The sequence below is a fragment of the Artemia franciscana genome, chromosome 10, assembly GCF_032884065.1.
Source record: "Artemia franciscana chromosome 10, ASM3288406v1, whole genome shotgun sequence".
Classification (NCBI taxonomy): Eukaryota; Metazoa; Arthropoda; class Branchiopoda; order Anostraca; family Artemiidae; genus Artemia; species Artemia franciscana.
In genome coordinates, this window is record NC_088872.1 from 40,000,244 (window position 1) to 40,028,075 (window position 27,832).

Below are 27,832 nucleotides of genomic sequence, written 5' to 3' on the forward strand. Positions count from 1 at the left end.
TTATTTCAAATCACACGCATTAATTCAAAAATGTTCAGAAATTAAACAGAAAAACAAGTTTTTTCAACTGAAGGTAAGGAGCGACATTAAAACTTAAAACGAACAGAAATTTTTTCGTATATGAAAGGCGTTGTCCCCTCCTTAATGCCCCGCTCTTTACGCTAAAGTTTTTTATTGATTTAAAAATTAGAGTTGTGAGAAAGAGTCAAACTCTTTAGCGTAAAGAGCGAGGCGTCGAGGAGGGGACAACCCCTTTCATATATGGAATATTATCTGTTCGTTTTAAGTTTTAATGTCGCTCCTTACTTTCAGTTGAAAAAACTTTCTTTTTTTTATTTAATATAGACATAGAAAGGCTCACGGTTAGCATAGCAACTCAATGAACAGAATTGAAAAATATTAATTTGTAGCGCCAGCTTTTTTTTCTGCTGAATTCTTGTAAGAATCAGGCAATACGATGCTTAGAGTGTAAACAATGTAAGGAGGAAGCAAGCATAAGTATTCTTGATTAAGTACTTGTTGGAAAATAATTCAACTGAAAGTGTTGATTCAACTGACATTTGTAGTATGTCTTGTTGTATTATGCTCCATACTACAACTGACTGCCCGCTAAAGGCTCTTGCTTTGTGTTCCAGTTTACAGCTGAGTGTTCTTTTTTTTTCTATTAAGATACCCATTCATTTCTCAAGGAAGGTAGTTAACACAAGTGTTTTTGTAAAGGGTTTTATTTAGCTCTGGCAAAGATCTTGTCGTGATTTTCCTTTGAGGGATCAGGTTAAAGGGTATATATGTAGAGTGCCGACATAGCTACACCGTCGAAACCAAAGATTAAGAGAAGTTAATTCTCTGAAAAACTTAAGCTGAAAATTCTGAAAATTCTCTGAAAATTCTCTGAAAAACTTGAAGCTCTTCTCTGAAAAAAAACAAACACCGACACAGAAAAAAAAACACAAAAAAAACAATAAATGGCTGGGCCATCTTGCGTTACCCAGTAAAGGCTAAACTTGATGATATAAATCTGAGTAAAAGCTCTAGTTGTGTTTTATATTTTGTATTTTGTTCATTGTTGTTTTGCATTTGCCATAATATTAAAGAAACTCTTTTGAGGAAGGGCACGATAGGCGTATGTATTTACTTTTTTAAACTTGGTTATGATCTGCTTCGTAGCCTAGCCCTAAATATTTTACTAATAAAAAAGTTTAAAACAAAATAGTATGTTCATTGTCAGGAAAGTAGAGTGAAATCCAAGCCAAAAGAAAATTGAAATTGAAACTCAAGTTTTAACCAGCGCAATTAAGTCTATTTTGAGGTTCTCTAACTCTATTAACCATGTACCAATAGTGGCAACAGTAGTTTTCATTTTATTTCGTCCATACTAAAACGCTAAATATTTTTCTCAAATTGGTCCGTCTTGCTTTCTGTTAAAACACTTTCAAGTTTCTAAGCGGGTTTCATGAGATGATCACCATCAGTTCACACCCTTACAGCTTATTTACAAACGCTCCGGTCGATGCGTGTGCGTCTTTGATACCTATTGCGTAAAGCCCAACCTTAGTTTGTCTTGTCAGAGTCATAAGAATTCTACACCTTAGGAAGTCTATACACAAAATGTGGAGAACATATTTTGTCTTGTCCTAATTTGTGTATATGACGATTAGAAGAGGCCACGCCTTCCCCTCCTTGTGAACCAGCAGAACTATAGCCTGTCATTGCCTGAATACTAAGATAAGACTAAGAATACTAAGATACCAATTAAGATAAGTCACTTTATCAAGTTCTATTCAAAAATTCTATTTAAACTATTTATTTATTTGAACTGTTTATAAAATTTATCCACTCAAAATCACTAGTAAAACTAATTATACGATTTTATCAATACATCTTTTTGTCACTTTCCTCCGTTGTTTCTTACGCAAAGTTAATCAGTTTGGTTATTGAACTACTCAAATATCGTTCCTAATGCTAAAACAATTAATTTCTTTGGCCAATTTTTAACTTAATAAAATGAGAGAAGTGAATAAGCCAAAAATACAATATGGCGCTTTTTAAAAGATAATGAACGAAAGCAAAAATATAAAGAGGAGAAAAAAAAAATTAAAAGCCAGTGATTGTGTATTAGTTTTCATGCTTTAAATAGTGTGATAAAAATTTAGTGAATTATGTCATCTTTCTTCTATATTTTCTCGTGCAATTGAACATTTAACTTGATATGCTAATCTGCTGTACATCTTCACTGAAGCTTTCATTTAAATATTTATCAAAACTTGTTCTCTTTGCTGGAATGTGTCTCGTCCTTCATATTTTTTTCTTTTCCAGGTTGACCAAAAAGGATCTGAAGGAAGACTAGCCAGTCATTACAAGACTTTGATTCAAACGTATAATAACGATCTGCTCAGGTAAGAGACCTGTACAAATAATTTAGAATAGCTAAGTAGAAAGGTTCTATTGATGAATCTTCAGCGAAGAAACTTGGTGTAAAATTCTTAAAATATTATTGAAAACGGTGTTCATTTCGGTTAAAAGACTAAGAAGTTAGGTCTGCGCTGTTGCGATCCTGCATGTTTCTTTAATTTTTTTTTTTTTTTACCCTTTTAAAGTTTTCCGAATCTCGTTTCAAGTAGTTGGCCTATATTGTTTTGAGCTATCTTTCTGTTTATTTAAAGGAAAAGAAAAGATTTGATAAACTGTATTGAAATATTCTACTTTATTCAATAGTTAGGCTCCAGTTATAAAATTTTAATAAACATACTTAATTTAAAACAACTTAAATCGAACGAATTAAGTCCTGTCAGCTGCTCGTTTCATCGTGTCTGAGTTTTCAGACAGGATTGTTGTTTAAATGTCTCTTGTGACGGAAAAGACTAACAAAGCTGTGTTTTCTTTATTTTTTTTTATAAATGTATTCTTTGCAGGAGTCACCTTTCGAGTGAATAGTTCTGCTAATTATTTCGTCCAGTTTGTTCTCTTGTTACTTCGATTACATGTATCTACGACTATTTACTGTTCCTTACTACAACAATCCTTGATGTAGCGTGAAGCTGATGAATATAGGCATGTATGAATATAGGCAGTGTGAAGCTGATGAATATTGCGTACGGCAGCTATTTAGAAACTGCCAGCTGTTATAACAAGCAGTTATTTTGTTGTGTTTTGAGCTATTTTTCTGGTGATGTACAGGAAAAGGAAATATTCGATAGATTGTATTGAAATACTTTACTTTATTCCATAATTAGGCTTTGATTATAAAATTTTAATTAACGTATTTATAAACGACCATCATTTGAAGTTAAAATACCCAAAATCAACTGAAGTTTCCCGGCTACAGTTCCAAATTCAGTCAGCTGCTAGTTTCATCTCGTTTGAGTTTTCTGTTAGGATTGCTATTTAAATATCACTTGTGACGGAGAAGGCCAACGATCCAATATTTTTAGATCATAATATTCTCTGCTGGGGTCACATTGTCAGTGAATAGTTGTACTAATTAATTCTTCAAGTTTATCCTTGTGTTACTCCAAGTACATGCATCCTGGACAATTTGCTGTTCCTTATTGCAACAATTCTAGTGTGAAGCTGATGAATATGGCACGTCGTTGTGTGTGCCTGGTTGCAGGAGGTTGCTGGTTTGGAGAATAAAATGTAAAGACCTGTCTCTCACAGCTACTTAAGATTATGTCGAAGACGTTGAGTAGGGATGGTTCGGTTTATCCTTAGTTGCTTTTTAAGAAATATATATAAAAACACTGAATGAAAACGAACCAAGGATACGATTATGCGGAGAATGTCGGTCAAAAGCGTACATGCGAGCTTCCTGTGTAGCTTTTCCAACTTTAATGTTAAGTCAAGTATATTATATTTGTTAATTAGAATACGTGTCGAAGGAGGAATGAACAGAAGGAACATTCATCTGAAGTAACTGCTCCTGATTCCTTTTAAATCACTTTCTCTCAGGATGGTGAAAATTCCTGCCGTGTAAAGGACTGAATGATCACAATACATAGAATTTCGCCAGCGTCCGTCATGATTATATTTCCCTCGATTGCGAATAATTTTTGCATATCCAAATTGTATTCTTTTAGAAATATCTGAAACAGTGATTAGTAAGGGTTGGACCCAACCACAACAAAGAATCAACAGAAGGAATCGAGAAAATATCAAACAATTCGTGGTAATGAACTGTAATTGAGGAGCGACCTGACTCAATAGTAACCGAAACTCGTAAAAAATGGAATTTTGATACCAATAGATATATCAAAAGAATGGGATTTTTATGCTGATTTTGAATATTTAAGTTTTATTAAGTTTATTTATATCCATCAAAAGTTACCAGTCTGAGAAAATTTGCCTGATTTTTCAAAAATGTGGAAAACCCCACTAAAATGCACAGAATCTTAATGAGAATGACACCATCAGATGCAGCGTATCAGAGAACCTTTTTGTAGAGGTTTCAAGCTCCTATTTGTAAAAATGTGGTCGTGTTGTACTTTTTGCCTGAAGAAGTTCACGGATGTGTGTTTATTTGTTGTTGTTTTTATCAAAATTCTGAGATTGCTATTTTGTTCAGCATAACTGAAAGGCCTAATAACTATATCTTTGGAGATAACATGGCCCCCAACAGCCCCTGAAGAAAGGCATTTAAGCTATAAAATTATGTTACTGGGGAAACGGTACACTGGGGGAACTTGCCAGACTTCCAATACGAAGCTTCTTTATATATCTTGCTGTCTCTTTACTGACTCAGTTTTATGTGTGGAGGTGTTAAGGGACATTGTCCAGGGTAAATTTTCACCAGGATTGAATTTTTCAGAGGATATTTCAATGGGTAGGCGGATTTTTCCGTGGTGGTTGAGCCTGATTTCCTAGCTTTATTTAAAAAACGATCGGAAATTAATTAAAAAAAGCAAGATTTTTCAACTGAATGTAAGAAGCAATATTAAAACTTAAAAAGAACAGGAATTATACGAAGGGGCTCCCCCCATCCTCGACACCTCGCTCTTTACGCTAAAGTTTAAATTTTGTCCTAATTCTTTAAAAACGACTCGTGAAACACAAGGGTTGTTTAATTAGAACAATAAGTAACTTCTTTTAAAATGTTGAAAAACTTGTTCAAAATGTCGAAAAAAAGGAACAAAAGAGTTGGTAAAACGATTGGTTTGGTTACTCTACGGTTTGAATTTATTACTTCTCGGGATAGGCAGACACTCTGAACTGTTTGAATAGTAGCGAAGAATAGGACAACACTGACAAAAGCTTTTTGCTATTTTAACTTTTGAATATTTCTTTCGTAGAGCTAAAAAAACTCAAATAACAGATATAAATCATATATGACAGAAAATGAAATACTGGATTCTGTCAACATCCTAGGGCGTTGCAGTTCCGTCGAAGAGACCATCGAAGAAAAACAGCTGAAGCTTTACATAAAGTTAGAGAACGGGAATCCTCAAATGAATTTGATAACCTAAGTTATTCAATAACTTATTTAATAACATCAGTATAATTGTATAACATGTAATTATGGGAAATTCTAGCCTAAAAGCTAGTTAAAAATATATACGAATTGAATAAATATGGCTATTTTTATCTTGAAAATACTTCTTCTCTTCTTCCTTTTGGTTCTTTTTTATTGCCGCCTCCTCCCTAATATTGCAATCTGAATTCCAGTTATCAAAATTTGACTCTTCTTACACGGCTGTAAAGTGCGTTGTAAAAGCAGATATCTGTAATTGTCAGTAAAATCTAATCCAAATTTGAAAATATACATTTGAACTTTACTCGCTCGCCAGCTGCTATGACTATTTGGCCGTGCCTCTTGATTAGAGGCTATAATGTTTGAGTTCTAAGTGTTAGCACACCATAGAGACAGAAAAAGAGTTGCGGTGGATTCTACAAAATTTTACTGTTAACCTACTTAATTTTTAGATTGTTGAATCATGGTAGTAGTTTCAAGAGTTAAGCAAAATAACGGGGAAATTATTAAAGTTGAGGAACCAGTTGGCTAAACTCGGGATTTTACGATCGTTATTTCAATTTGGCGTGCCTCTAGGTTAACGGTGTCTCTATACAGCTCCCTGTCTATCTCTTAAGTTACACAGCTCCGTTCGTTTTCTCATGCAAAGTGGCTCACCTATAACGGATGGAGCAAAACATAAAACTGGCCCCATCGGCCGAACCGGTCCCACTCATCTCTTAAGGCGCAGAAAGCAAAATTGGACTGAGCCAAATTGTTTGCAAGCTTTTAGCCTTGTCTGTGGAGCTTTTATAGCCAAATGGTGTTTACTGTAATCAGGGTACTTTTTGCCTACATGATCGGTAACCAATGGCAACCAAGCCATTGGCAACAGTAAATTGTCTAATTATCATATGATAAAGCAACGAAGCTTTCTCAAACAAACTCAACCAAGTAAAACATTTGCAAGAATAGCCTTTTGTGTACTGCTTTCTTATCCAAATGGAGTTTACAGTGATCTGGATGTTTTTCAGCATGTACTGTTAGCTTACATCTTGTAGCCAAAACTAATTTCTCATCACAATCCTTTTTTAAATTTAAAAATTAGGTTCTTTGCTACATGCGGTTTATTGGGTGAGTTAAAACACCACTTGCGCTGACCCGTCGTAACGCTGAAACAGACGTTAAGTGACGGATAGATCTTGAGAGATCATGCAAAATGTCTGTTTTTATATAAAAATGCACCAGTATGAACTAAGGATATTTGATAACTTCTTTGGATATAAATTGATAATTTATTTAGATGGCTATATATTTTCCCTGCTCAGGTGTTTTCACTGACATCTACGTAAGAAAATTGTTGCATCTGGAACATAGGTAGCAGTAGTATAGATTTGACACACCGTCTACGATTTGCTTAAAGTAGACTCAACTCACTGTACTTTCTTAATGTTAGTAGGTAATTATATGGATAGAAGCACATACCCATTAGGTACAATAACTATATTTACGTATATACGATCAATAAGGTAATCCTTCACGCTGGTACAAGAAAAGACATAAATTACTTCTTCGTGTTGCTTCATGCTTAATTACTTCTTCATGCTGGTACCAGAAAAGATATTAATTGCTTGTTTGTTACTTTTTAATCTTTTTTCAAATTAATTCATGCTTTAGGTATGAAGCATTTGACTTCCATCATGAATGTCGTCGAATGCGTTGGGATCGGCTATCTATTTTGATTGACAGAATTAGTCAAGACTTTGAGAACTTTGGCTATCTTCATTTATCAAGCGAAGGACTGGTGATCCGTAGGCAAGAAGGTACGTTCAGGACTAACTGTATCGACTGCTTAGACAGAACGAATGTTGTCCAAAGCATGCTGGCTCACAAGAATCTAGAAGCTGTTCTGGAGGTATCTTATGCTACCCTTATTATTCTTAACTTATCTTTATTTTGCAGTCGACTTAAGCATATTATTTTTTTTTTGTGCTCATATCTTGCATTCAGGTTTCATTTATGATTGCTGGAAAGATTGTTATGCTGCTGGAATTGTGCCTTGGAGACACACTCCAATATTTTCTTCTCATTGGAAAAATAGGTATTAAGAATAGAATTTACCAGGTTAAACAAAATATATAATTACGAACAAAAAAATTCATAACGACAGGATATTTTCTCTACTACAAGTAAACTGGATTCATAAGCTAAATTTGTTATTAAACATCGACCGAGAGGGAGATTTAAACCTATCATCTCCTGAAAAATATCGACTAAAGTTCTTCCCATTTAATCAAAGCGGCTCGTTTTATACTACTGAGAAGTAGGAACAGTCTTTAAATAGAAAATCTCCTAAATTGGCATAAGATAGGTCAAGTTGGAGGTCATGATACACACATGATGGATAAAAAGATGTTGAAGAATCTAAAAAAAACCACAAAAAAACAAAAAAAAACTAGGAGTCTTTTAAAAAGCTTGTGTGTACTTCATGGCAAATTCAATTAAGGTTATAGATGCTTCTTAGATTAGAGGCTTATGTTGCATAAGATTAGTTCATTTTCCTACTCTCTCATTTTCCTTCTTTATTTTCCTCTCTGATTTTCCTATCTATTCTTTTCCTACTCTCTTGAAAACATTCCACAATTGAACAACTGAGTTTTTTCTCAATTATAACCTTAAATTTTCTTCCCCAATACTGATGTGGAATAGAGGATCTCTCTGGATTCTGTATTACACTTAAGTAATCTTATTCAATCAAATCAGTGATGAATCCAGCTGCGTTCGGTTAATTTAGAGCCGAAATTTAATTTATTGCCATTGGTTAATATATCTAGTTTCCTTTATGTTTGAAAATTAGCTATATTTGTTTAAGTAGCTTTTTTTACATACTTATAATTATTTGAAATGTACCTACCTTTTTTTTACGGGTTTTAAGTGTCTAGGTGGGTCAGACATGTTCGAGCCTCTAGGAGAGGATAGAAGAGCATCTCTATGACGGGCAAGAAGATCAAAGAAGAGAAAAAAGTGCAATCATCAAAATAAAATGTGGGGAGGGATCCTTTGATCCAAGATTAATCGAGATTTTATCCCGTCGCCTTTGCCTCTCCACGGGTGTATGCGCTATTAAATGCTGGAAGCGAATTTTGCTTTTAAGGGTACTGTTTGGTGTTAATAAGTGTTATTTTATGGAAATTGAGGTGCATAACTCCTTGAGCTACAAACCACCTGGTACGGAAGCAGAAAACTAGCTATTAAATTTAGCTCTTCCAAATTTTTGTGTTTCAGATAAAAATTCCAAAACTGGTTATTCGTGATATTTTTATTTACTGGGTAACTTGAGTATTGTCAAAGCATTTTATAAAACTTAAGGTCATACAAGCAACTATTTAATAGTACTAGCTACTAATTATAAAAATGAAAAAAAAAACTTTAGAGGGTTGGTAGCGTTGACGCGTTGCGTCGTTTGCTCTATATTTTTCCTTACCTTGAGTTAATACATATTCTTTTGTAATTTTAACAATCCCAGTTGTCTAGGGTCCATGCATGATCTTTCCGCCCATTTAACATTTTTTTTTCTCGCATAACCAATAGTGTCCCACAAAAGAACAACGCGACCCTAAATAAAAACTACTCTAGATAACGTTTTAATATATGAAAAAGTAAGAACAAAGCAAAACTAATACACGAGGAAAAATTTAAACTAGCGAAGATCAGAAACTAACGAAAACACTTAAGAGTGGATATCTCAGGAGTGTTTCATGATGCTCAGTCGAATGGCCTGCATTGCCTTGCTTCTCAATATGACCCTCCTGTGCATTTGTTCCTTCCTGAAGTTGGTTAATCGTTGTCAATGTTTTATTAATGATATTTTTTATTATTTTAATTACTTTTATGTTGGTGTCTAGTTTAGTTTGTAGTTTTTCTTTTTCTTCTTTCAATTACTCCACAAGTGCCATAAATTTTTTTTTTGATGTGGGTTATAAATACTTCGTTATTACTATTAACTCGGCCAACACCTGCACTCAGCCGCCCTCTGTGCAAAAAGAAGGAAAGCAAATACAATAAAATGGATGATAAGAAATAAAAAGATAAACCTCACAAAAGAAAAAAGAATCAAAAGACACGCCTAATAGTACCAACTCAAAAACGGGACTTATTTACAACCTCTTCAATGAGAGTACGTTTAACTCATGTTCTTTCAGTTAGATTTTTCGGCTGCGCTTCAGTTCAATATAATTCACATGAATTATTCTATAATAGCTTGAGTAATCGATAACAGTTTGATTTGTTTACAACAGTAGAAATAGAGTAACATTGCTCTATATTTACTTCTAGCGCCTGGGCATATTATCTGAAGGTAGCAACCTGGTGAATCATAAGAATTTCGAATATAGTTTCAAGAATGTATGGGCTGACAATGCAGACTTTATATCTTGTCAGTATTCAGGAACAGGGGCTCTCAAGACGGACTACACTAGGACGGGCAAACGAACAAAATTTGGAGCTCTTAAAGACGGATATAACTCGCTCTTGCGCTACTACAAAAACAATTTTGCTGATGGATTCAGACAGGTTAGCCTTTTTTTTCTTTCTTATTTTTTGAATTTTTTCCTAATGTTTTTTTAGTGTTTGGGAGTAAGTATTTCGAGATATGGAGGGGGGGGGGCGAATCACTGTCTGTTTGTCGAAATTTTTTTTTGATCGATTGCTTTAACCATTAAAAATTACAATATTTATTTCTAACATATGATAATATAAGTGGAATTATAGATAAGATAATATCAATATATTAATGAAATACAAATTTTCTATCATTTAGAAAAATTTTTTAAATGTAATATAATAGCGATAGTTTATATTGAAGGTTTACTAATTTCAAAAAACACTTTTAATGTTAAGAAAGCAAAGAAGAAAGACTTACCGACAAAAACATCCGGGCTACTTTTGTCTATGATCAATGTTGAAAATTCCTGTCTCCTCTCAGTAAAATTGAATTTGAAATAAAAAAAAAACAAGGCAAGGACTAATTAACTGAACTGGACTTACCATTCATGATATCATCCTGGTAATGCACTTTTTTAATATGTTGAAGATAAATGGTATCTTCTGGTGGTACATCAGAGTGTGTGGCTAAAACATTTCTTTCAAGTCTGAACTCTGGTTCAATTTATGAAATGGGAAAAAACAGGCCTAACGAGGAAATGTGTACTTTAGCTCAGAATGTATAAAGTTCAAGTTAATAGTTCTTTTTTATTTGAGTTATTAACAGTACATAACAATTCTCAAAACATTGATCCCAAGTAGCTCCGTATCTCCCTACGGAGAGTTAGCGATCATTGCTTCTTCTTTTAATTCCCATAATTACCTGTGAATGCAAGATGTCAGTTTCATATCAGTTTACAACTCCTGCAGGATGTAATAACATTGTAAACGCTTTTCTTGTCAACTAGAGGTCCTGAAGTGGTTTTATTCAGACTGATGAACTTCGATTAATTTGCATAACCTTCATTTCAAATTTTCAACAATGTTCGCAGAATACAAGAATACATAATGTTCGCAGAGGGATAGGTAATCACTTCTAAAGATAGCCTGACTATCTTTGCCTTGAAAAAATTAATCCTGAATAGGTCCGTACCGGGGCTGTACCCAAGATTTTTGTTCTGGGAGGGGGTATGTTAAAAATATCCCGAGGACTTAGTGTAACGGTCAACCTTGGAAACCGTCAGTCCGCCCCTTGCAAACGAGGATGCGTCCACTAGGAATACTAATTTTTGTATCTTTAAAGGACACTTTTTTTGTATCTTTGAGATCGCATTAACAAACAAGCATATACGTATTTATGTACATAATTTACCTAAACAGCCGACCAAGAGTTTTTGTCAAGTAAACTAACTATCTACAAAACGAAATCTAAACGACGATTTTGCCTTCCACAGAATATGACAATTTCAGCAATCGGCTTCAGTTTCTAATGATTTTCCTGAACCTACGCTGCCCTTGCTGTGTCTATACCTGGTTGATAATGTTACCCTGCCGTTTATCCGCAACATAAATGAAGTTTTTTGCGGTTTAAGCATATTTTTTTAAACTATGTTTTGGTGACTTATGTAGCATTCAATTACATAGACTCTATAGACTCTAGAGTCCAAGGACTCTTTAGCAGACGAAGTTTGGACGCTGTGTCGAGTGATGACGATTTGTGGACAAATTGTCCGATGTCGTCTAGAACAATATAAGATCGGGTAATAGCGTGCTGCGAGATGACTGTGTCGAGTGGACTGAAATGTCAATCGAGTTTAGCGTCCTCAAGTTTAACCTGAGCATCAGCAATCGCTTCCGTGTTATTTAACCTCGTAGGGGCAGATAAACAATCCGCAGGCGACCCGCCAACATTGTTTGGGTGCAAAAAAAAAACAAAAACTGTGTTATATCACATTTCCTTTTCATTTCTCGAATCGCTCTTAACTTAACAAGGTTGGAAACTAAACTGACAAAACAAACTGTTTTGTGACCACATTATGTTTCCTGTTTCACAATACAAGTCCCACAACGTATGACCCACTGACTTCAATAGATTAGTGATTATCAAGATGATTGTTTGCAAAAATTTGTTTATAAGCATTTTTGATACTATTGTACGGTTTGGACAAAAATTTCGAGGGGGATTCAAACCGGGTAACCCACCCTACACCCTGGGTCCGTACCATTTGTACTAATCTTTTTTGTATCAGACCTTCTCATCCCTGGCTGTACCCAGAGGAATGATCCAGGCTTGAACCTTCTCAAAATATAATTTTTTTTAAACTAATTACTTTCTTTTGTGTATGTGTTAACGTACTTGTCAAAATATTATTGAAAAAAAACATATTGTGTGAAAACTGAAAAAATAAATCAATAATAATAAAAAAATCTCCTGAACGCACACAAAAAAGTTTACCAGATGGGACTATTAATTTTCGGTTCTTGATGAAGAGTTTTAAGTTGTGAATCAATTGACTGATTCTATGGGTCTTTATCCTTATTTAGGACGCTATTGACTTTTTCCATGGCCATTGGACCGTTGATGGTGGGGTGCCTGTGTTAAGTACAGAAGTCAGCGGTTGGAAATTTTACGTAAGTCGTTTCTTTTGATTTTACCTTTTTTAAGTCCCTTGGAATTAGGATGTAATTGTTTTTCTTTTGTCTCCTTAATTTCCAGTTTCAAACAGGCCAGGATTTACCACGACTAGGCCCTTGCCTAGCGTGTACAATGCCGGGGGGTGCAATAAATTATCAACGAGGGATTTTTTTTCTTAACAAAAAATAAACTGTTGTGATTTATCTTTAAAGTACCAGATGCACTCCGCCACCGCGCTGCCTATTCACGGAAAGATGATTTTGAAACAACCCAGGAATTCTGTGGCCAATTATAAACAGTCAGACATCTCCCGAGAATGGCAGCTGAGAAATCGGTGTCACATCTTTCTTTCATTGTTTTGGCTCATCAGTTGCGTTCTGTTCAGTGCTTCAAATTTTTCGAAATATCGGGCATTTCTCCAAAAATCTCGAAAAAATGGAGGGACAAAAACGCTTGAGCCTCGTAGTGTCAAAGCTTTAAATCCAGCCTTGGTTCCAATATATATATATATATATATATATATATATATATATATATATATATATATATATATATATATATATATATATATATATATATATATATATATATTAAACTCTTTAAACGCTAGGCATATATTTATGTTTCATCACAATTATTGATTATGATGAAACATAAATATAAAAACCCACTTTGTTTGGTTATTTATACTTGTCAACTGAATGAGAAATATTTTTATCATTTCTGGTTTCAAATGCCTTTGTTTTTTTCCTTTTTTTTGAGGATAAGATATTTATTCCAAAAAATCGCTATCACAAGGCCTGAATGGCCGAATTCGGATTTCGGAATCAAGAATATCATAAAAAACAGGAATTGTCACAAGACTGCAAAATGAAAAAAAATTGATTAGAATGAATAGTCATTCGCTGGTCAACAATTTTACTGAAAAACGTCAATTGGAAAAATTAAGAAAATATGTCTGGTCATAATAAACTAAAAGATTAAAATAAATACATGTAACATATTTATTAAAGCGACACTGAAAAAGGGGGAGGGACAAGCAAATAAATACCAAAACCTGGGTAGCACCACCACCCAATAAAATAAGCCAAAAAAGATATACTAGTTGGATATTTTTTTTTTTCTGTAATGAAGTGGATAAAGGTTTTTTCGTTTATGGAGGTAAAGCAGTGAATGGAAGAGAAATTAGGATTGGGTTTGTAAACAGCTTGAAGTGGCCGAAATCTGGATGGGAAGTGAAGTTTTGGGGAAAATGCTTTTGCGTGCGAGGCTTTGCTATTGCATTTTTTGCAAATCGGAGGCACAGCGTAACTCTCCTGCATTTAAGGGTTTCCAACGTTAGAAGGAATCGTATACCAGACAAATACGTGAAAGTGATTAGTGCCATGTACGAGAATAACACTGCTGCGGTTAAGGTAGGAAAGGGGGGTATCTGGTTTCGTACTAAATCAGGAATAAGGCATGGTTTTGCTCTATCCCCATTTGTATGAATCATTTTGATGAACTGTGTCTTAAGGAGCATAGGAAAGGCAATGAGAGAACATGGAATCAATTGGGGAAGAAAAACTTTCTTGGAGTTAGATTTGGCTGATGATTTAAGTATCCTAGATAAAAGTGTGAGCAAAATGAATGAACTTTTAGAGGTTTTGAAAGCTCAGGGTGCCAAAATAGGTTTGAAAGTATTACGAAGACTAAGCCACTAAGGCTAGAAATAAGTGAAGAGAAGTTGACGTTAGGTAACGAAAAGATCGATCAAGTGGATAGCTTCACTTCCTTTGGTTTTATTATTAGTAAAGACGGTGGGTGCAGTGAAGACGTTAAAAGTTGAATCGCCAAGGTCCTGGGTGTTTTTCCACTGTTAAAAAAAGTTTTGGAAGAGTAGGAAGATAAGTCTGCAAACCAAGATTAGAATAATTGGGGCTATTGTGATGACAGTGGTCAAATATGGTCCTGAAGCATTGGTGCTCCGGAAAATGGAGGCAGATTTGCTAGATGTTTTCCAGAGAAATAGCCTAGTTAAAATAAAACATACTGCTTATTGCTAGTTTATCAAGACTGTGTGACAGTAATATCATGGGATCCGCTTGAATGGTACCAGGTTGAAACGCTCAGGAAAGCGTTACGGAGGAGAGGCAAGTGGAAGAGGGAGATTTGTTGTGGGTACCGGAATGACTGACGGTATTTCAAACAGTAGGCTATACGAAAAGTGTGGTTCTATTCCACTCTCTAGGGCTATAATGAAAGAAAGATTGAGATGGCTAGGGCACGTCCTGCGGATGAAGGCTAACAGATTGCCAAAGACTATCATTTTCGGCCAACCGTTTGGGGCTGAACGGAAAGTAGGTCGTCCTTGGTTGGGATGAGAGGATGTCGTAAGGAAAGATTCAAGGGAAATGGGAACTTCCTGGGTGGATGTAAGAGGGAGAATTCGAATATACTGCGATGAAGAAGGAACGTGCGTAGCTGTGTTGGCCTCAGGATGCTGTGGTGAGTTGTTAGTAGTAGCAGTAGATAGTATTAACATGCAATCACATACATAAAAAAAGTTTGATTAATCAGATTTCGTTAACTAAAATAGTTAATTTACTAGTCATTAATATTTACTACTATTAAATAGTACTTAATAGTATGGTTAATAGTTAATTTACTTATTAATATTAACTAATAGATCTCCAAAACATTTTACCAGAAGTTATACCTTTTTAACCCCTGACAAAAGGAGATACGAAATTGATAGCACCGATTTCGGGACAGGAGATATAGGAGGCTATGAAATCAGCTAAAGAAAAAGCTACAGGTTGAGACAGAACTCCACTACGAGTATGGAAAAAGACAAAAGAAGTATACATACCAGTTTCAATTGTCGTTATCACCCACATATTTTTATTGTGAAGCTGATCAATAGAATGAACAATATCCATAGCTGCACCATTATATAAAAAAGGTACAGCAAAGGATTCTCGAATTACCGACTGATCCATATCTCTCCAATAATAGTAATATTTTTTTTGTAAGATAGTAGATAGTCGGCTAAGAAAGTGGCTAGAAGAATTAGAGAAATTAATAGAGGAGCAGGGAGGGTTTAGAAAAGAAGGGGTACAATAGAGCAGGCTTTTATTTTGGATAGTATAGTTAGAAAAGGAATCATGAAAAGAGAGGATAGGATTTACGTAGCGTTCCTGGACGTAAAAGGGGCTTTTGATAATACGATAAGAGCTTTGATAGTTAAGCGACTTTTGGTAATAGGACTGCCTGTAAGTTTTGTTAGATTAATTGCAGGAATATACAGACCAGTAGGCCTAGGTTTTAGAATACTAGGTAAGGTATCCGGGAGAATTTTGATGCGAATATGCTTAAAACAGGGATTTCCACTGTCACCAGTTTTGTTAAATGTGTACATTAATGGTATAGTTGATTACTTCAAGGAGAAAAGAGCCCCGGAAGTACTAATAAGTGTTACGAAAATATGCAGGGTTTTGTTTGCTGATGATATTGCTTTCATAGCCCAATCGGCAAAAGATAAACAAACATTATTAAACATTATGGGGTAATATTTGGATATCAAAGGATTAGAATTAAATAAGAAGGAAACGGTAATTGTAGTTTTTAGGAAAGGTATTAAGGAAAGTATTGAAAGAAGAATGGAAAGCAAAGAAGGTGAAAGAAGATGAAATTAGGTTTAAAGGTGATTTTATAGAGATTAAAAAAGAATTCGTGTATTTAGGGGTTACGTTCTTTTGGAATGGTAAGTATACACTGGAGGTTAAGTATACACTGGAGGTTACACTGGAGTACAAATGGGAAATATGTGCATGAATTTAATTTTAACAATTGAGGTTGGAAAGATTAAGGATTAATCAATGCATAAATATTTATTTAGGACTAAACTCCACCCGGTCTTGCGTTACGAGTGTGAGCTATGGGGTTTTAGAGAAAGTGAGGAGTTGGAGAGAATGCAAAGGAATTATTTTAAGAGAGTTTTTGTTCCCATAAATCCACTCAATTGTTGTACTGGAGGGGGATTTGGGACTAAGGAGGTTAATAAGAATGGTAAAGGTTTGGATAAATATTTTTAGAAGTAAAAATAGGCTAGCGAAAGAAGCGTATTTTAGTTTGTTGGAGGCTAAGATAGAGGTAGGGTGGACGCAGAAATTAAGAAAATTTTTATGAAGTAGGATGTTCGTATTTCTGGAATGAAGGTAAGGGATCGAATTCGGATACAGCGGTTGATAAGGTAAAAGAAAGGCTACAGAACAAAGAATACAACAGTGGCAGGCTCGGAAGGAGGCCTTGGGATCTCTGAGTCTGTATAGAACGGTGAAACGCATGTGGGTCAAAAAGTTTATTTTTCCCAAAAAGTTGGGATTGAAATGGGAAGAAATAAAATGGATTTTGAATTTGAGGGGAGAGTCGATATATATTTGGGAAAGAGAGAGGAAATTTAGGGGTCATAGTATTAACCCAGTCCCTTGTCCGATGTGTGGGGAAATGAAAAGAGGATATTTTTATTTTTTGGGGAATTTTAAGGGATTGGTCAATATGAGAAATGAGTGTTTTTCGTTGTTGTTGACTGGTAGAACATGGTTGGAAAGGATTGTAGAATCACGGATTAAAATGACATTAAGGAATCTGGCTAAATAGGTTGATGAAGGGCTGATACATCGTGATAGATGTATCTCTTTATAAATAATTTCGTGAAGATTCATATATAAGTACGTTTTTATTTTTAATAAACTTGTGTTTTTTGTTGGTTTTGTTATGTTTATGTTTTTTTCGTATAACCAGACGGCTTTTTTTCGGAAATACATAAATCCATTAATTAATAGTTATACAATAGCTATACAATTTTTCATATACAGTATTGTTTGATATTTGCCCTCATCAATTATTGCCTGTCCTGTCATTAACTATCCAATAAATATTACGCTGGTTTTAGCTGTTTTTCTTTGATGGTGAGCAATCCTTATAGAGTACCTTCTTAATCAAGTGCAAGTTTGTTTTTCAATAACAGCTAAGAATGTTGCTAGTTTATTCATTACAAATAGTACGTTAAACTACTTTTCACCATTTTTAGGTATGTCTTGCTCATTATTGTTGCATGTCTTTTTTTTTTATCCTGTTTTAGTGTTTACTTAGTGTTATAAGCTGTTTTCTATCCGCTGGTTATCTAACTAAAATAACAAAAATTAACTAAAATCATCTGCTTAATTCTCGACTAATCTATATTGTATTTTTTTCTGTTTAAATGCTATTTTGTGCCACATTAATGCAGTGTGTATGTTTATATACACATATTTATTTTATGTGTTTATTCATGCGCTTGTTTTTGCATTTCAAAATTTTCCTCTTTTACATCAGGTTAAATTGACATGGGGATAACACTTAAAATGTTTTTTACATTATTTTGAGGTACCACACCTTGAGATCCTAAATTCTTAACAGAAAATATTCACTGTTTTACCATTAATGAATGCTAAATCGAATCAGTCTGTTTCGAAAAACCGCATAAGTAAAAGGAGAGAGGGTTATGATGCGTTAGTGACCTCTGTTCAGACTCTATGTCAGACTGCCAATTCACGGAAATATAGGTGTGCGGGAGGTATAAGGATTTTTTCTATTTTTTAAATGAAGGCTTACAAAAGGGTATTTTCGTTTTTGTCTTTTCGGATTCAGTTAATTGCTCCTATTGAAAACACCCGAAAAAAAATTATGCAATATGTCCTATGTGTGAATATGGGGTGGGAGAGGAGATTGCAACTAGTCTCCCCTCTCTGTCACCAATTCATACCCTAGAGCGAATGGTTTACTTTTACTAATTAGAAAGTATAGCATTTACTATTTATAGATAAATAGAAAGTTGTCTAGGATTGATTAAAAGCTGAAATCTCTCTTATAACCCTTTGGTACTATCATTGCTGTATTGCTTTTGTCATTAGGCTCTTTGGGTCATATTTAAACTAATCGAGATAATTTCCCCTAATTTAGCTTAAAAAATTTAGTTTAGACATAGTTCTTTTTAGAAAATTTGGCCGGCTAAAAGTATCTTCGAGTGAAATTTTGTTTTCTCTTCCAGCTGGTTTTTGAAGATTTTGGCGACTAAATTAGAATCTTCCACCTTCAATTGCTAAAAGTTAGCTAAACCAGAAAATAGAGTTTTAACGTAACTTTATTTTAGTGTATCTAGCGGGGGGGGGGGGAGAAGTTAACACCTGTTAGTCAGATGTTATGTAAGATAAACTGTTTGTCGTTTCTGTCATTCCCTTTTCTTCAGTTTCATTGGTTTTTGAAGATAACTTCATTGCAATAGAACCATCATAAAATATTCTATTAAATAAGGAGTATTATTTTTCTCTAAGGAGATTGATCAGATTGGATACTTATCTCTCTCTCTTGACTAAAGGGGCTAGAGGCGACGAAATGGAACATCCGCTGCACTTGAGATATAATTTGTCATCATACTTAGGATCAGTGGTAATACAAATGATCAGATTTTATTTTCTTGTTTTTTATTTGCACTTTTTTTATTTGTTTTTCTCTAAGTTATGTTCTTTTATATAATTTTCGTTTCTTCTATAACACCACGACTAATCAAGTGATAATTCAATCAAAGTGCTGTAGTTTTTACCCTCTTTGCTTATAGTCCCGTTTTTGGATTTTGTCTTTTTCAAGGTATTTTATCCCCTTAAATACGGCATGCTGGGTGCAATTTTGAGACCATTTAGTTGTTGTTAATTTTATTCTTAGCTACTTGGTTATTATTTCTGATATCATTCTTATACATAGAATAAAACATGTGTTTCTTTCTAGTTACCGATTTTTTTGCTGTTATCGTTTGGGATGTGGTTTTCAGCAATATTGCTTCCTGACGGTAAGTTTATGTTTGTCTTTAACGAATGTTTTGTTTAGGAATCCCATTCATTGCATTGAAGAAAAGAAAAACGAAGAGAGAGTCAATGAAAGGACTTTGCATACTCCCTTTGAAATCGTAACGGAAATACCCTACGAACGAAAGTAAAGGAATAAAAAAGGAGCATAAAGGCTGTGAACAAATATTGAGTACTTCCTTACATGATTCAGAAACACCGAAAAAATGACGAATATAGAAACATCACTTACTTCTAGGAGAAGGGAGGTACCTTCAACAGTTAGGCAAGCAGAAAGACGAGGATTGTAACCCACTTTTGAACATACCCCCCTTCAGTTTTTTCCTCAATTATGTAGTCTTTGATTCCTTTTAAAGCTCTGAATCATTCATTCTGATAAGGGTTTAAATGCGTATAAAGTAAAAATTTGCTCCCATTTCTGAACTAAATACAAAAGCTGTTAACATGCAAGATAAGATCTTTGTGAAAAATGTGTTTAGTAGTGACGGCGACAGTGTTGTCAAGTAAATTTCTACTTGATAATAATAAACAACATTAACAATTGGATGGCGATAAGCGATAATAAGTGGATGCAACTTATTTTCAGAAAGCGTTTTCGTGCCAAATTCCATTCTTTTGCTAAGATAATTAGCAAGGCAAATAGGTTCTGGCTCATTGAAAAAAAACGATAATAAACAAAACCAATCCCGAATGCCAGATTAGAATATATATTACTATCATCTATCATTCAATAGAATATACTATCATCAAGTCCTTACACCTCATTGAATCCTTCATCGGACAGACTAGCCACTGGAAGCACTATTCTCCTCCAGTCAGCAGACAATGAATACACACTATTATATACAATAATACACTCTTATTGAATACGGGAGGTGCGGGTACCTGAACCACCTGTCCCGAGCAGTTTAAGGCCAATAGACCGGCTGGTACCAATGTGGCTCTTCCTACTCACTCCCGCTCTCTTCTGCACAATTAAAATCTATATGTATTATCATCTCTTTTTACATTGACTTCTTCATACTTTAATAATCACTAGACAATATTTCTCTTCTTTAAGATATCAGTAGATGCTTTAAATATCTTACGATCAATATCCCAAATATTTGTTACAAAACAACAAATATTTGTTGTGTTTTAATCCAGAAAATTTAGATTTTAAACAGAAATTGCTCAGAAAACCCAAATGGATCATGAATTTCTCGGCGACTTTGCACAGGTGATAATAAAATAATTGTTTTGCTATAATTTTTTTTTCAGAAAAGGTGTAAATGAAAAATGGTTTTGACTATAGGATTTATAAGCAACTAAAGTATAAGCAACTACTTGCAGGGACAAGTGAATATAGATCTGATCCTGCTAACTCCTGTTATGTCATTGTTATATTGTATTTATGTTAATTATGTTATATTTCTTATAACTTATATTTTATGTTATCGTTATATTATTTGAAAACTGCAGTTAACTGCTTTGAAGGATGTTTATTTAGAAGCTTTATTCCCTTTTAGAGTATTCTACTGAAGTCCTACTCTTTATGCTCTTTTGGGCTTTTGCTTTCATGATGTGCCTCAAAACCATTCTTCGTTATGGCAACGAATTTGTAAATAAACCTAGACTGGTTGACAGACATCGTTGGCCAAAGTGACTATCTAATTCCAAGGAACTAGTCAGCTATCCAGTTTGAAACATGTGTTATTTCTGTGAAATTAAAAATGCAAGATATGTAATCCTACATAAGAGGTTGCTTCTTTTTGTGTGAAACAGATTCTTGTGCAAAAACATTTTTATATTTTATATTTTATATTTTGAAAGAGTGTACGGGTGATTGATAGATGGCGTGCAACATTCTAAGCTCTTTTAAAATATTCTTGTATTAATGTTTGAAAAATTCATAGACGGCGAACCTGCTCCTTTGTTTGAATAGCACTGTGTAAAGACAGTTCACTTTGTATCCACAGTACCTATAATTCCTTTTATGCGCCTTTGAACACACAATTTCAAACATACACGTTCAAGTTTCAAATTACTGTTTAAACTAACACACAAGCCTGTTTATTTTATAAACCTGACATATAATGATACTCGGTTATCAAATAAATTAATCTTCACTTTAATCCATTTTATTAGGGGGTCGTATTATGTTCCGTTTCATCTATTACTATTACTGACAACTCATCCTAGCATCAAGCTGCCTGAGGCCAATATAGCTGCGCTCGTTCTTCATCCACCCCTTTACTTTCACAAAATTTTGTGAAAAAATCACTCACTAGTTATTCTAGTGCTGCGGTTCACCCCAGAGTTTAATCTGGAAGGGAGAGGGGTAATCAACTATTGGAAAGATATTTTGTTTTCAGCCATTGTATAAGCGGAAAGTGTGTATCCTTTACTTTAATAGTGAGGCCCTAAAAAAATCTGACAACAGCCTACCCTTTCGAATCCTGGTCCGGACATTTTCTTAAATCGTTTTGCACGTGCATGTTACGTAATGGGGAATGTTTTCTAAAAGATTCAGGTGTTAATTGCGTAATAGGGAGGATGCTCAAATATGGGAAAGGTATTTCGTTTTCAGCCATTGTGTAAATGGAAAGTGTACATCCTTATGTACTTTTTAGCATTCTTTGGGACGGAGGGATATGAGATATTTTTATTATTAAATGCGTTTAAGTCATCTCACAATTTATATTTTAATCAACAACTCCTTGTTCTAACTTTTTGTAACTATAGATTTAAATTTCAGGAATATACACTAATTAAGGACAGCTTCGGTTTTTCTGCCTTTTCCCTTTATTGTTATTTTTTTAATGAGAAATATGATTGAACTAACCACGGTTCTCTAGTTTTCCCTATGACAATGTTCAGGTCAATTTATCCGTATTTAAGGAATAAATAAAGTTTCCATTTGAAGCTTTTTTTATGTTTATCAACGTTTTAACAAGATGTTTAAAAGTAAAACTAATTGCTACTGTTGTATATTAAAAAAAAACAAGGAGTGTAATTGCATTACTAGCAGTTGTGTATTTATTTGTTCCAGAACTTTATGTTTAATTGGGTGTTTACCGCGGTTCGTGAAATTTCAGTTTATATTTTATTTTGCTATTGATGAAGAAAAGTGAAGTTCATAAAGTTGTCCAGGGTATACGGTTTGTCTTGTTGAATAAATTCTAAAGGATATATTTTCTTCATGATTTGTCCTGATAATCGTTTAAATTTATGCATGAGCTGTTTTGAAGCCAATCAATGAAGTTCACTTTTTGTTTTGTTTTTCGATTTAGTGCCAAAATAGCGACAATGACGATTAAGTTCACTGACAATTAGCTTTGAGTGTGCACGCAGGTATGCCCTGTAAAAAAAGGCTTACCCTTAACTAAGAAAAAAAAATGTAGTGGCTTAAGCCAAAATAAAAAATACCAAGATAAAACCAAAAATATAAGGTACTCTCAGTAATAACCTAGCAGCTAGGCTATAGGCTACTAGGTCGCTCATAAATTCGACTTATGTGCGTAAAGAGAATTTGGCAGGCCCTAGCTAATGCACTTCACGCACACACGTCAAGCTTATGAACCACTTCGTTGGCAGTTTGTTACCGACGCTATGTTGTCAACAGAAAATGTTTTGAGCATTGAAACACCGGCAAGCGATTCAGTGTCACGAAAACCTTTATGTCATTCATGCATAAGTGTAGATTTGTCCCTCTGAGTTAATTTAACTGGGTTCTGGGTTCAATAAACTATTCATTAAGTTAAACTATAGTTTAACTCATTATGAACTGTTCATGGTGGATTCAATTATCATACACACTTGTAGATAATATTAACATGAGGAATAACATTGATCTTTACCCATAACTTAGCTATGGGACCCTGAAATTGTATTTGACATTTTTTCTATACTCGTTCACATAAGCAAACGCGAAATAAACCAAGAAAAGTCTAGAGGGATTATAATACCACTTGTGTTGTGGTAATCCCTTCTGTTTTTGGAATATTTTGCGTTCGTATCATTTTTACATTTCTGAGATAATTGCCAAAGACTGCTCTCAAAACGAGGGTTAGTAGGGTGCCTTAGAGCACCTTAAGTGTGGTTGTACATGGGATGGCTGATCCTCCCTTTGAGACAATCATAACGACCAATTTTTAGAATTATCTCAGGATTTCAAAATGTCAGGTGCTATCGTTTGACCTAACAGTTGCGGCATGTACGGTTTGCAAAATATATTTGAATACAATTTGAAGGCCCCATGCACCTACAAATGAAGATCACTATTTTTCCTCCTCTTGATATTAGGCAAGGTGAAGAAAGTTATTTATTTGATTTTTTCTGTCCAGGTATGTAGACAATGAAACTTGTCTATTCTTGTCCGCGTGTGTACAAACACGAAAAAAATATAGATATTTAAAATCAAACAAGAAACATATCTTCTTTTTTATTTTTACTATTGTTTCGTTTACAGATTTAGTCAATTAGGCTTTTGAACGGCACATATTGGATCAAGTATTCGGTATAATTGAATGTGCGGTATAATTTTGAATCTGGCACTCGTGTCTAGGTACTAGAATTCGCGGGTCTTGATTTTGGAAAGCTATATACTTAGAATTGTTTCTAAGCTTAGTAGAAAAGATTCAAATTTTATTAGATTAAAATTCTTATGCTTCTAAGCTTTTAAGGAAGGCTTAGATTTAGAAATCTGACTTCGTTTTTCACAAGAGATTAATTTTTATTGCAACATCTAATAAATTTTTGACTCTTCATTTTTTTATAATTTTCTGATAATAGTCGGCTAATAATTAAAACATACTTTAATGCTACTTTGTTTAATTTGAGATCTTGGTTTGTAAAATATCATATTTGACTGCTAAGTTTAATTAAAATTCAACATAAAGGCACTATTTTGTTACCCTAAAACCCATTATTCTAGTGAAGCTTCTTTCTTGGTGTTTTAGTTTTCATCGTTATTGTTTTTGTTTTTTTTAATTAAAAAGTTATTTATTTTTATTTTAATCATTAATGGTAGGAGAAAACTTAAAATGTACTTTGTTTTTTCATTACTGTCTTATTTCAAAAAAGTTATATGTATGGGTTTAAGTCTTCGTAGATGAAGGAGGGCAGATATATTTTATAGATATATTTAAATCTCAGGGAATGAAATTAGCCATTTCCCCATGGAACCATCACGAGAGGATCAGACTAGTGTGTGGGTATGTAGCCATTACCTTTAGAGGCTTTTGATCCTCATCCTTTATTTTACTCTGATTTCAAGGAAATTTAAAGATCTATTAGAACGAGTGAAGTTGTGTGATTGACTTTCGAAAGACCATTTTATGCACTTCCTTTAATTTCTCAACTATTTTATGCACTTCCTTTAATTTCTATTTTCATTTTATGGTTAGTTTTTTCTAAATATTAATGTTAACTACTAGTTAATTATTTGTTAATCATTGTGTTAATTATTTAGATTTAGTATTTTTATTTTAATTATTTAATATGTTAATTATTTAGATTTAGACGTTGTTTAGAATGGATTGGCCAGTTTTATTCTTAATTAGTTATTATAAATCGTTCCCAAAATAGCGGGCCTTTGAGCCCTTTCTGATATTGTTCTGTTATTGCTCCTCTATTGAAATAAATGGAACTTGGTTGCCAGATCCCTGGAATTAATTGTAAACATTACTGTACCACTTTCAGACCCATTAAAAGCCATTTTGTTTGTGAGGGACCACGAGCTAATGGAGTCTTCCTGTCAGTATTTTAATCTAAAACATTGTGTCCTTGCAAACCTACGTGATGCAGTGGATAGTGTGGTGGAATTATGCTTCGAAGGTCGTATGTTAAATTCTTGCTGCGGGCAATTAGCAGGGGCTATAGTTCGCTCTTTAATATCATGTTCGTTTTCATCTTAAATGCTTATGTTTCAATGGAAAGCTACGTCTTGTTGATAAGATTAATTTCAAGTGGATTGAGCTCAATTTTTCGGAAGTTTCTTATTTGAATTTTGAAGAAAGATTCCAAATTGCTAATGCTTTGACTGTCTACCATGGACATTACAACATACATTTTTCAACTTCCAATACTTTAATCTCCAATTTCCAATATGACATTATCAAAGTAATGTAATTTTCTGACGGTTCCAATCTAAATAAAGGCTTCATTGCACTGACTAAAGCATCTTCTTCTCTTTTAACTCCCTGAGACCTCCTTTAATCAATCAACCAGTCTTAAAAAATCTTATGAACTAAAGAGCTAAGCCAAATAATTGGTAGACGCTGTTTTTCCTCCAGTTCCAGTCCAATTGGTATGAATAAAAACCCCAGGCTTGTCATTCATTTCGTAGGTATGAGCTCCAAAGTAATCACGTTGTGCCTGTATAAGATTAGCAGGTAGGCGGGCAGATCTATACCCGTCGTAAAAAGCTAATGCAGAATAAAAGGCAGGGACAGGTGTCCCCAAACGAGCTGCTTCAGATACAACTATCCGCCATGAAGATTGGCACTTGTGAATAGCATCACGAAAGAAGTCATCTAACAACAAATTGGTCAATTCCGGATTCTTATCAAATGCCTTCTTAATATTACTAAGGAAAACACTCCTAATGATGCAGCCGCCACGCCACATGAGTGCAATACCACCATAGTTCAGGTTCCAGTTGAATACCTTTGCTGCTTCTTTGAGTAGCATATACCCTTGAGCGTACGACACAATCTTTGATGCATAGAGAGCCTTGCGAATATGTTCCACGAATTCTTCCTTATCGCCTTCAAATTTACTTCCTGGTCCGTCGAGTACTTTGTATGCAACAACACGCTCATCTTTCAGGGAGGATAAACAGCGAGCATAAACAGATTCTCCAATAAGAGTAACTGGGATTCCATATTCTAAGGATGCAATAGCAGTCCATTTGCCCGTTCCCTTCTGACCGGCTGAATCACGAATCTTTTCTAACGGATAATCACCATTCTCCTTGAACTTGAGAATGTTTCTTGAAATTTCAATGAGAAAGGAATTCAATTCACCGCGGTTCCAATCATCGAATACTTTACTCATTTCCTCTTGATTCATTCTCAGCGCGTCTTTTAACAATGAATAAGCTTCACATATGAGCTGCATATCACCATATTCAATACCATTATGAACCATCTTCACAAAATGACCAGCACCTCCATCACCAACCCAATCGCAGCAAGGTTCACCGTCAGCTGTAGCTGCAATACTTTGGAATATATTTTTAATATGAGGCCAAGCATCTGGATTCCCACCTGGCATCAGTGAAGGTCCATACCGGGCCCCTTCTTCACCACCTGAAACCCCAGATCCCACAAAAAGAATGCCTTTTTCTTTCAAGTCCTTGAAACGCCTATTTGAATCCTGATATTCTGAATTGCCACCATCTATGATAATATCACCAGGTTCTAACAGAGGCACTAATTGATTAATGAAGTTATCAACTGCTTCTCCTGCTTTCACTAGCATCATGACTCGCCGAGGTTTTTTCAATTTGGCCACCATTTCTATTATGCTATGAGCACCTACGACCTGTGTATCTTTGGCTTCATTTTGCAAAAAATCGTCAACTTTGGAAGTTGTTCTATTGTATGCACACACTACAAAACCATGATCATTCATATTTAATATTAGATTTTGACCCATTACGGCTAGGCCGATGAGAGCAATGTCAGCGCTTTCAGACATTTCTGCAGCATTTTCTCTTTCTGCGGCATTTTCTTTTTCAGCAGAATTTTCTTTTTCTTCGATATTTCCTTTTTCTACTGTATTTTCTTTTTCTGCAGCACTTTCTTTTTCTTCTTTCTCCCCATCAGTCTTTGCTTCAGTATTTTGAATTTTTCGCAGGTCCAATATTTTATTTTTGATATTAATTTTATGTTCCCGGTACTTTGGAGTTTCATTTATGGCGTTTGTATCAACTTCTTGTCTCAAGCATTTATCCGGTTCGAATTTTCTATACTTTTTAATGAGTTGCCAGGTTACGATTCCCGAAAAGGAGACGGGAATCCCAATAGCTAAACTCTTAAAAACCTTTTCATAAAATTTGGAAGAGACCATATTAATTTGTGTATGTAATATTTTGTAAATACAATGTCTTATTACGTTGATTTAATCAAATAGAAAATAAAACTTCTTCTAAAATTTCCGGTATTTCTCAAGTTTCGATTGAAAATTAGAACTGTTATAAAGACATACCATAAACATTTTTGCGGTTTACATATGAGCTATAGACATTTGGAACTGAGAACTAAAATAAATTACCTGAAAGTTCCAACTTAAAACCGTCGGTTATTTATAAGTTATGCACTTTGACATCCCTCTTTTCATGCAAACAGATTTTCCTCATTTAGCAAGCTAAGGAGCTGTAAGTTTCCCATATAAATTTTTTGG

General features: G+C 34.3%; 2 protein-coding genes across 2 annotated transcripts in view; one reads left to right on the plus strand and one right to left on the minus strand.

Moving 5' to 3' along the window:
- The window catches only part of LOC136032184 (phosphatidylinositol-3-phosphatase SAC1-like), a 59,409-nt gene extending 36,794 nt beyond the window's left edge, over window positions 1–22,615 (plus strand). The window contains exons 9-14 of the mRNA XM_065712381.1: window positions 2,317–2,396; window positions 7,121–7,358; window positions 9,779–10,015; window positions 12,470–12,556; window positions 19,368–19,428; window positions 20,953–22,615. Of these exons, the coding sequence (XP_065568453.1) occupies window positions 2,317–2,396; window positions 7,121–7,358; window positions 9,779–10,015; window positions 12,470–12,556; window positions 19,368–19,428; window positions 20,953–21,089 (840 nt within the window). The 3' untranslated portion in view covers window positions 21,090–22,615. The remainder of the gene's footprint in view (window positions 1–2,316; window positions 2,397–7,120; window positions 7,359–9,778; window positions 10,016–12,469; window positions 12,557–19,367; window positions 19,429–20,952) is intronic.
- Window positions 22,616–24,843: 2,228 nt separating this feature from the next.
- LOC136032183 (6-phosphogluconate dehydrogenase, decarboxylating-like) lies at window positions 24,844–27,727 on the minus strand. Its single transcript, XM_065712380.1, has one exon. It carries the CDS (start codon window positions 27,497–27,499, stop codon window positions 25,682–25,684), a length of 1,818 nt encoding a protein of 605 aa, XP_065568452.1. The 5' UTR covers window positions 27,500–27,727; the 3' UTR covers window positions 24,844–25,681.
- Window positions 27,728–27,832: the final 105 nt, after the last annotated feature.

Coding starts and splice junctions, on each gene's coding strand:
- LOC136032183 (XM_065712380.1), bottom strand. CDS start 27,499: ATGGTCTCTTCCAAATTTTATGAAAAGGTTTTTAAGAGTTTAGCTATT.